The sequence below is a fragment of the Pundamilia nyererei genome, unplaced genomic scaffold (assembly GCF_000239375.1).
Source record: "Pundamilia nyererei isolate P.nyererei 1_Seehausen unplaced genomic scaffold, PunNye1.0 scaffold00102, whole genome shotgun sequence".
Lineage (NCBI taxonomy): Eukaryota > Metazoa > Chordata > Actinopteri > Cichliformes > Cichlidae > Pundamilia > Pundamilia nyererei.
In genome coordinates this window covers 2,246,263-2,256,673 of record NW_005187503.1, presented here as the reverse complement: position 1 = coordinate 2,256,673, position 10,411 = coordinate 2,246,263, and the positions used below count along the sequence as shown (strand labels likewise).

The 10,411-nt window shown below is 42.8% G+C and overlaps 1 protein-coding gene across 1 annotated transcript in view; it reads right to left on the bottom strand.

Moving 5' to 3' along the window:
* LOC102201148 (dolichyl-diphosphooligosaccharide--protein glycosyltransferase subunit STT3B) overlaps nt 1-10,411 on the bottom strand; it is a 96,058-nt gene that overhangs the window by 2,075 nt on the left and 83,572 nt on the right. Inside the window, exons 10-14 of the mRNA XM_005740718.1 lie at nt 7,967-8,178; nt 6,369-6,556; nt 5,427-5,598; nt 4,702-4,875; nt 2,216-2,329 (exon numbers count right to left, since the gene is read on the bottom strand). Coding sequence (XP_005740775.1) covers nt 2,216-2,329; nt 4,702-4,875; nt 5,427-5,598; nt 6,369-6,556; nt 7,967-8,178 — 860 coding nt within the window. The remainder of the gene's footprint in view (nt 1-2,215; nt 2,330-4,701; nt 4,876-5,426; nt 5,599-6,368; nt 6,557-7,966; nt 8,179-10,411) is intronic.

Below are 10,411 nucleotides of genomic sequence, written 5' to 3'. Positions count from 1 at the left end.
GCATTTTTCGGGGGCAAAATGCATGAAGTTCAGATTAGACATCACAATATAAACAAACCTTTGAAGGCTGCTGACTCGCAACAGTGCAGACCCTTGTCTCAAACAGCTGCACCACAGCCTCCTCAGGCTACTGGCATTAATAAGTGTGGTGTTTCTTTATCATTTTTTGTACACCATCACTTGCTCCTCATATTTTGTCCTGCATTCAACTGTGTTTGAACACTTTAATAACCTGTGGGATGTGCACCGTGTTGGCAGAAGACTTTGTGTTACTGTGGTACAGATGTGCCAGAGTGTACCTTTTTACTTTCTCCCGGCTTATTCTTGCTATAATGTAAATCAGCATGGCATTTATTCAGTGGTGTGGTGGAATGAGTAGTGATCACTGATCACTCAGGATTGAAGCTGTAACAAGGTGTACAAACTGAGCACGTGTAATAGAAATACACCTTAAGAGATTTAAAGCTTACTTTGGATCAAAGCCAGCAAATCTGTTAAGGCATATAAGCGGATTTTTATTTCCTGGTGATTTCAACCGTTAAGGCTACACTATACAATTACATAGATGCTTTAAAACAACTACCCAGAGGCGGTGCCAAGATAGATGCAGTGGCAAGGCTCGCTTCCAGAGAGAGACTTTGGTTGAATTATCTACAAGCTGCTTAATGACTAAAACCCACTCCTCCCCATCGCTGCTATTCTGTTACTTCTAGACAGAAGCAGGCTGGCAGTGTCCACGTTTTAACTGAATAGCCACGAATAGCATCAGTGTTCTCATCTTACTCTTTCTGCAAGTGAATTTCCCAAAATGTCAAATAGTTTCCTAAAATAAAAGTGAAACGGAAGGCAGGAGCCTCTCCACCCACTACTAAAGCATCACCTTTGATCCATCTCAGCACAAAGCAGCTCTACAGATTCAAACTAAATTAGGTCTGAACAGAAAAAGACGAGAGCAAACATTTTAAACTCGATTATGAAAGATAAACAGTGAGTTTGATTATACTTTCCACGAGCAGCATAAAACCTCTCGTCCCCGTAATTCTGCTCTAAAAAGGCCCTTGATTGCTCATCCTCCTTACTCTGCAACTGTTACTGTGTCCCTCGAAAATATGTCAATTCTATTCTCAAAGTAAAAGCCTCCATCTAGGTTCCCGCCATTGTTTTTCCTTCTTGTCCAATTTCCTCACTTTGTGTTCTAACCTGTAATTGTTCCTCAGGTTGCTCCACAGGACAAAGACTTTAAAATAATAGAATATCAGCAGCAACAAGATCTTAGCCTCTTAATGTGCTTTTATTAGTGCGGTTTAACCTGTCATTTTAATATAAAAGGAACTAAATGAGTTAGTTTGGGGGCTTCAAAGTAACCAGTCCATGGGTTTTCTTTTCATCATGAGTTCTATTCTGTTCTCTATTATGCATTCTCAGCATTACAGTTTAATATTGGTCCATGACTATAAAGTGCATTCTCGACAATCATGAATGGCTGCCTCCGCTCTGCTCATCGCCTTCTTCCTCGTGTCCTCCAAGCCTCAGTTTACACTTGTCACATCTTGTTTTCATAACTGGAATCTGCTCCGGCTATTCTAACACTTTTCTGTCTTTGGGATCTCTCCACCTGTCCTCCTCCTACTCCTTCCGTGCCTCGGTTTCTCCATGCCATTAACCCAGAAACAGCACTTTAAGCTACGCAGAGCTTTGGCTGTTTGTCCGCAGATGGCGGAAGCGTCGATTGTACGGTAGGGATGTGAGCACCTGGCATGAAGGATCCGTCTCATCTCTCCTCTGCTACCTGCCAGAAGTAGCCGTGGCGCATTTCAAAGCTTCTGCCAATCCTTCATATTTCCTCTCGCAGCCTCTCGTTCCCCTCCGACAACCCCTCTACAAACTTCAGGAGCTCCCTAAGGCGCCTCCTTAAAGACCCGTTCCACCCGTCTGTCAGCCTTTTACTGTAAGCGAGACGTTTTTACACGCTTGGCAGAGGTAGCTGCTCGTTACTGCCTGATAAAGCTCCATGTTGCATAAAATACAACACGTTTTTCCTTGATTGTGGCAGCTGCTCATCATTTCATCCATTTGTAAGTGTGAAGTGGATCCTAACTCCAGAAAGATTCAGTGGAGGGTTTCTCTTCTGTCCTGAAAAGTCCTCACATACACAAAACTAATTCTAAGAAACAAGCAAAGTTTCTGATGAAGTAATGAGAACTTCTCCTCTTACCTGCATTTCACCAAAGCGATAGTAAGACATCTTGTACATGAGGCAGTTGAGCAGAGTTGGTGAACCCGCCTTATCCACTCTGAACTCTCCCTGAGGAGTGAAGTAGTCGCTCTCCTAAAGAAGACACAGAGGAGGGCCCAGAAAAATCACCAGATGGCAAAAGTAGGTAGCATCAGGAGTAGAAAGTTCACACTAGATGGATGCAGTGGTGAGAGGACGCATTTGAATGACAGCAAAGGGGAAAAAACTGCTCTTAAACAGCTCAAGTAATCAATTGGCCATCATTTTAAAAACTACTCATCTCAGTGCACGATTCAAAGCTCTAACACACAAACTCTATAACTGTGGAATTAATGTATTTTTGTCAGCATTAGTCTAAATTTTCTACCAAACTAGCCACAGTCACACAAAAATTAATGCCTAACCACAAGTGTGTGTGCGCAGCTTATACACTACTTTGTGTATTTTGTCATTAAAGAGGAACCAGGTAATATTCAGCATGTTTGTTCCTTGAAGCCATTCATACAATTAGCACAGCCTTATTGAATTAAATGGAGTAGGAAGAATATAAGAAATGCCTCTAAACTGGAAAATTCCAACCTTGATCCAAGTTAAATTGCTGCTTAATTGTTTCAGTGGGTAGATTGTTCTGGTATAGTGGTCTGCACGTTTGCTTCACATAGTTGCTGGTTTAATTCCAGCTGAAGACCCAAATCGCCCTTTGGGGTTGTGTCAAGAAAACGGTTGCTGCCTGCTGTGGTGACCCTACTATGATCACACAGAGCTCTAAAGTAGCTTCTGCTACGTTACTTGGGTTTCAGTGGGACGGGCTCGCTGTATTCCCCGATTGGACCCTGGAGATCGTGTTAGCAGCTGTCAAAGAGTCCTCCTTTTGATTGCTTTGGTATCTAGCAGATTGCCGTGGTCACCCACAGTTTGAATTGAAGGCACCAACTGGTCTGCAAACACTCGCAGAGCAGTAGTGAAACTAGAAACTGTTTGCGCTCAAAATAAAAATTACACTCGATACACGCTGGTTGCAGCAGAAAGGTGACCAAACCAAGGTGGTGCCGCACGGTGGTTTACAATGTAGATCCCTCTTTGCGACCAATTTCACATAGTGCCTGCCAACAACCACTCACAAACTGACCGTGCAATACACAATTATTTTGTTTCTCCCCGTGGTTGTCGACCGCCGGCCTGTGCGACTGAAGCCTGAAAACTGGCGCCTCCACAGTCCCGCTGCCGGATTTTCTGCTGATTTGCAATGCAGCAGTATTGATGAAACACAATAGCGTCACTGTCCTTGAAACTCGTGTTTACTCGTCTTTCTTTGTAAAAATTCAGCATGAATACAAACTGGATCGGAGTTACAAGGGTAACAAAATGCAATTCTCTCTTCGGTTAAAACCTAAATTAGCCAAACAACCGTGAAAGTCGGGAAGCAACAACAGCAAAGTACAGAATGCTAAAAAATGAAATCCTGACCATACAAGTTCACAAGAAAAATGCTTTAATATAACAGCACGACTATGAATCAGGAACAGGCAGAGTGTGGTGTCCACCAATCAAAAGGCCTGTGATTCAGTCGGCACTTCCTCCAGTCAGTATGTTCTGCCACAAGACACTAAATGCCAAATCTGTATATCCATGATGCAAAAGAACAAATTTGTTGTATTCACTAAAGTAGATCTATTATCATTTTCCTTATTTTCTATTATAAATTCATTTTTTCCATCATACTACCTGCAATAAATTTGTATATTTACAGATCATTGCTGACAGCCAGGGGTCAGGGTATTAAACATCTTTCCACTTTCTACTCTCGTCTCCTCATGATGTCAGTGAGAGCGGATATCCTTAATCTGTTCATCTCACACACACACAGCTCTAACCCTGCTAACCTGCTGTTTACGAGGGGCACCCAATTCCAAGATAAATGACGAAAAGAGAGGCTGGTGCTGAAGCAAGAGGAGTTAAAGCTCATTTCAGGTAGTGGATGAAATGATAGATGGCATCAAGGCCCAGTGCAAGAGCTCTGGAACACACACAGCCACACTTATTCGAGAATAAAAATGTGGCGTTGGAAATGAGCACAGTAAGTCTCCCTTAACAAAGAGCACTCTGGAAGTGTGTATAAATGGGTAAAATCTGGTTTGCAGTCTGAGACTCTATTAGCAGTCAAAGAACAGAAAAGCCCTGCACGTACGCTGGTCCATTTTCTGCTCCGATAACAAAAAGCAGCTGTTATGAAAGTCATGAATAAGGGACCTTGTGAGTGTATCTCAGGGTTTCCTGGCTGACGTCTTGTTTTTGAACGATGCAATGAGTAATCTTTGCTTCTGTTCAGGTGAGAAGGGTTTGAAAAAGCACCTTGACTTTTGTAAGAGGAAACATTGATTTTACTGCTGTGCAAGTCCAGCTCCATTCCTTCTCAGAGAAAACTTGAGCTCTATTTACAGGCGCTGCTGCTGTGTTACACTCACCCTGATGTCCTTAGGGTGCTCACCCTCGGCAATCCTCACCATCCACAGGAACTTGTTAATATCGTCGCCCGAGTAACCAATTACACCTCCGAAGATGATAAGCACATAGTCCACGTCCAGGGACCTCATGATCTGGTAGGCTGCACTCTCATTGGAAGACATGGCTTTCCCCACCTAGAAAGAAAGTGATGGCGATTGAGAAGTTATCCTTTAACTGAGCTTTACCCGTTTCACAAGAGACGACGCTTCGGCAGAGCTGCGGGACAAAGTAGAGCTGTTAAACGGAGATCCGTGATGCATGATACTCTGATGACGTTTCCTGTGGACAGATGCCGACGAGACAACAGGCATTGGGTAGGAAGTGAGTGAAGAAAGCTAGAGGGGCTTTAAGTAAAAGGCAAAAACATTTGTCTACATTTGGCAGCAGAGAGGAAAAACGAATAAATCAAACCCACAGAATCTGACAGCAATTAACTGAAATCTCCCTACAGTGTAAATTCAATAGGAAAAAGTTTAAGGAAACAAGATTATCTGGCTTGTTGGAAGCGGCCGTTTTATACAATATGGCAATTACATTTAAAAAGAAATAAATAAATAAGTGAAGAGCTTGCTAATCATCCAGCAGCTGCGAGAAGAAACCATTGATTTCTCTGCACGTGCTTTGATCCACGAGCAAAACGGGGAAGAAGACAGATGAAGACAAGAAAGACGTTAACAGCCCTTACCAGCGCTATGTGACTGTTGTTCCACGTGTTATTGTCCACTAAAGTGGTCCTGTTAGCCATGCCCGCTATCTGATAACCGTAGTCCCACCAGGACATGACACGTGCGTGCTCATCAGTATTCTGTCTTAACCAGTAGTAAGCCTCCCTGAAGTCATCCAGGATGTTACGCGTCCTAACAAGGGGGAGAAAAAAAAAAGAAAAAATAAGGTTGACAGGTAACCGCGTTGGTTGGCAGGCATATAGCTGAGGAAGCCATTAATATTTCATTTAGGACTTTAAATCAGAAGGGCAACAACAGCTGAAAATAGAGCATCCATATATAATGAACTGAGGGTTTAAAAAAAAACAAAACAACACCTTGCACTTTAAATGTTCACGTCCTAAATTTACTTCGCGCAGAGGGAGCAGACACGAAGCCAGGGAACCAATTAGCTCCAGGTATGGTAATCATATTACGTCTGTGTCTGTGTGTGTGGGCGTATACGTGCAAGAAAAAGAGTGACAGGCACGCTGCTCCCAGCAGCATAGCTAAACCACTGTCTGAGAACTACTGTAGTACCATTAATATATGCATGAGAACTTGCATCTACCACTTAGTCTCGGTCTCCAATATTTCCTCCTCAATGTTTTAAAAGAATAATTATGCCTGTAAAGAGTCTGAGAGAGAATAATACATCAGCTTTTTGTAACCTAAGAGATGCTTACTGTGACCTAGAAGATTAAAAGTTAATCAGGTACGGCCTCACATATCATTATTTCTCCAATCCCCTTGTGAAATATGCTCGGCTCTCTTGCTGCACAACACACATACGTGCTAATTTGCATGCAAGGTGGAGGAGCCCATCCTTCTTCATTATGAAGCATCATGGGAGGCATTGCTCTGCTCTTTGCAGTTGCTTTACATCCATGTACGCAGCGTTCGGCACGGTGGAGCGCTCTCACCCGTCGTGGTTGTATGAGGCGAGCACCACGCTGGGGCTGGAGTAGGCGTTGCTGGTGACCCACGTGCAGTGGACGGCGAACATCATGAGCAGCATCAACATGAGCATGGTGACTATGGATTTGATATTTGGACCCAAACCCTCCTCTGCTTTCTCCTGCTCCGACACGTGTTTGCGCACCTTGCCGGCCTGCAGGGGGAGACAAATCACCATCAGGAGGGTTGGCAAACGAGTCTGAAGCTTTCCAGAAATCTGAATTATTGAGTGCGATAAATTATTGAATGAACTAATAAGAGAAGTATTTTAGAGTATCCTCAGCTTTTTTTCCCTCTACTGTGTGAAGACATATCAGCGAGAAATGTGAGAAAATCCCTGTGATGAGCAGCAAGAAACCTGAAGTAAAAAAACAACAAAAAAAACAACAACAAAGCACCGGAGATGATTTGTACCAAATTAACACCTTCAGTTGCTTCCTCTCACACCCAAACTGCATGCTGAAACTCAATAAAGAGGGACAGCATGAATGATAGACATGAAAATTAACTTTTGAACCCATCACTGCAGGAAAAGTGGGATTTCTGTTGCTGTAAATTGCAGTGGGCGCACGGGGATCTGGAAGCGGTGCCGAAAACTTCCAGGAGATGTCAGGAATTGAAGTCCAATTTCAATTTCTGGCAGCTTACAACCCCCTTATAACTTGTAAGTAGTGAAGCTTTGGGCAAATTCTAAACACAACAACAGGGGGCCAACCACTGCACCAGAAGCCGAATCTATTTTAAGCTCTTCCCTTGTTTCTCCTGTTGGTGCCTTGTGTCAGCGAGCGGTCAAAATGCAATGTGATATGCATGTAATTTGTTCACAGGTTTGTCTTTTAAATGAGACTGTGGTCTTAATTAGACTACCTGAATAAATACATCTCAATTAAGCTGCTAACTAATCAAGTATCCACATGTAACCATGACACATTCAAAGGACAAAACTGAAACACAAAAAGGGCTTAAACCCCAAATTTCAGATCTAAACGTGTTGACGTCATTCAATGTTCCCAAACCTGTGTGCAAACTCGGCCGACGACCTTTGATATTTGCCATTTTGCCAGTATTTTTATGAAGTGTGTCGTTTCAGATAAAAAAGGCATTTTAGAAACCTCTCTAGAAGAGAGAGGTGTTTTGGAGAAAGCAAAAAAAGAAAGATGGAATTACGTGGCAGGCTGCAACTGACGCATCCTCAGCTGTGACTACAGAAAAGAGTTCAACGTTCAACAAAGGCGGCTAAAATTATGGCAACAGAATCAAACAGTTGCTGCTGAATCACAGCTGAATCACAGTTTATCCAAACTGGTGGGGAGTGAGGAGGGAAGCTGACAAATACGCAACTGATGAATCCAAACCCCAAAAGGTACCACGAAAGTGTGAAACACCCCACGGGTGTTCACTCGTTGACAGCTTTTTGACTTTGTTCATTTTATTACATTTTTCCCAGACAAAAGTTTAGTCCCACAGCAACTTGACCTGTCACATGACATCAACAAAGTGTAGCATTATCAATACTGAAAATCAGTGAAGTGTAAATTCAGCAGTTTCTCTGCCGTGCTTTGACCTTGTCGTAGAGGTTCCCGGAGTTCCTCTTGTCATCTTCGTCGCTGCTGTCCTCAGCAGGGGGTTTCTCCCTCTTTGTGTCGTCTCCCATGTAATGCTCAAAGACGCTGGAGAAAGCCACGGCTGACAGCATGCAGACGACCGGAGTCAGAGTCAGCATCAGACGCACCATCACGCCGGCAAAATAGACTGCACTGATGGCATAGAGAGCCACTGGAAGGCAGGAGACAAAGAAGGCGGTGGTTGACAGAAAGTTAAAAAACCGAGAATAAGGAAAGCAAAGTCGACAAAGGTGAGACAAGGAGAAAGACGGCGTGAATATAAAAGAGACAAAATGAGTCGGTGTTGGAGGCAGATAAAGACACGGAAAGAGAAATTGAGTTGTTAGAGTAACACTGAATAATCAGTCTATGTTAGCACTGCAGATCTCAAACCCTGAATAGAGGAGCACTGGCTGTTCTTTGTCCTTGAAAAGCACCGACCCGGCTCAACAGGTGCGTGGCTAATCAATACCTGTAATTGGCTAATTAAGTCTGTGGGAGAAACGGGCTGCTGAAGGACTTTGTTTCCAGCACTTAAGGGTTCCTTGCCCTCCATCTTGGCTGTCTAACCCCAAGTTTTATTTAAGCTGCTGTATAAAGAAGTTCAATCTCATTATTTCAGGCTTTTTCAAAGCTGAGAGTGCTTAAAGCTACTCGAGAAAGGATGCACTGTCCACAGACTAGTCTCCTAGTCACGACATTCTACCCATTTTTATTTTTATTTTATATAAATCATGCATTTTAATCACAGATGATCAAATAAACTCCACTAAAAACAGAACCATTATTAATTCAAGAGCTAATCCCAGCTGACAATGAATCAGGTATGACAGAGGAGCTATTTCAGGAATCCCTGGCTCTGAAATGCCTATTTATTTGCTCCATAGACAATATTACAGGCCTGACTGTTGGAGAATTTAAGGCTGCGATGGGCAGCAACCTCCTGGTTGAATTATCGGTCGTTAAATTTCTCAAGACAAATTAGAAAATACCTGGTTCGTCACTGAAAAGTCAAACGTAGAAGCTCTATACATGACAGGATAAATGACTTCTTAGGTGGGTTTCAATAAGAAGCATCCAATTACCGAGCTTAAGATGCATCTATGTGCTGCTAAAAGCAGCTGGAATTTCACCATTATATCACTGACAACAATAACCATCTGTCCGTGGCATATCCAACATCAGGTTGTCGTGGCAGCAGACTAGGGGATTTTAACATCCTTCTCCCCAGCCATACTTTCCACTTCCTCCTGGGGGATCCTGAGGCATTCTCAGGGCAGATGAGAAAGATAAACTCATCAGTGGTTTCTCAGTTTACCCTGGAGTCTCCTCCCAGGTTGGAGGCATAGCCAGAACACCTGCAAAGGCAGGCGCCCAGGAATCACCCTAACCAGATGCCCAAAACATCTCAACTGGCTGCTTTCAACCACAGGAGCAGCGGATCTACTCCTTGATCCCTCTGAATGTCTGAGCTCCTTACCTTATCTCTAAGGATGAGCCCTGCTACCCTGCAGAGGAAATTAATTTCAGCTACTTGCATTAGACAACTTCCTCTTTCAGTTTCAGTCATTACTAGGAAATCATAACCACAGGTGAAGGGGTCTGGACTGCTAGTAAACCAACTAGTAAAAGAAAGCTTCGTCTTTCCGCTCAGCTCCGTCTTCACGACAAAAGTCCATTGTACACAGGTTTGTCTGTTTTCTATAAATTTTTAACTTGAAGATGCCAATGATGGATAAATCAAGTAGGGTGAAAAAACAGCAAATAAAAGGTTCCTGAAAGGGCCCGATGAGGCTGGCTGCATAAACTGTTAAATTCTCCAACCCTAAAGCAGCCTCTTTAAAAATCAACACCCATTTGAATCATATTAGGGTTCAACATTGCCCATTTTTAGGGGTGTTGCTGCTTACTGGTAGGTGGGTCCTGACTAGCTCTCTAATAGGCTTCATCTAAGTCTCAGAACTGCACATCTTTAAATGAGTTTTGCAGCTTTTTTCACCCTTGTTAGATAAATCATACTGAAGACAAGAAAGCAAGTAAAGAGAGTAACCTCCATCTTTACACATTTCAAATTTAATGTGATGAAGACTATAAAATGATGAATGGAAATTCTTTTATAGAGACTATTCATTTAAAAATACACAAGCGAACCTCATTAAGATATAAAATAAAAAGTTAGTGGGGGCACTAAAAGTCAGGTGACTCCAGGAGTGTCTGCATAAAATTTCAGGGCCAGTCACTAAATAGTGGTTGAGATGTTTTAGTCTGAACACTGACAGCATCACTGTGTCTAGATTAAAGAGGTTTAAACGACTTAAACAACAAAACAAAAACATTTGTGGTGGTTTATAACATACTGGATCACTCCTCATTCTCCACACCACAGAGAAAAATCCTGTTTTCAT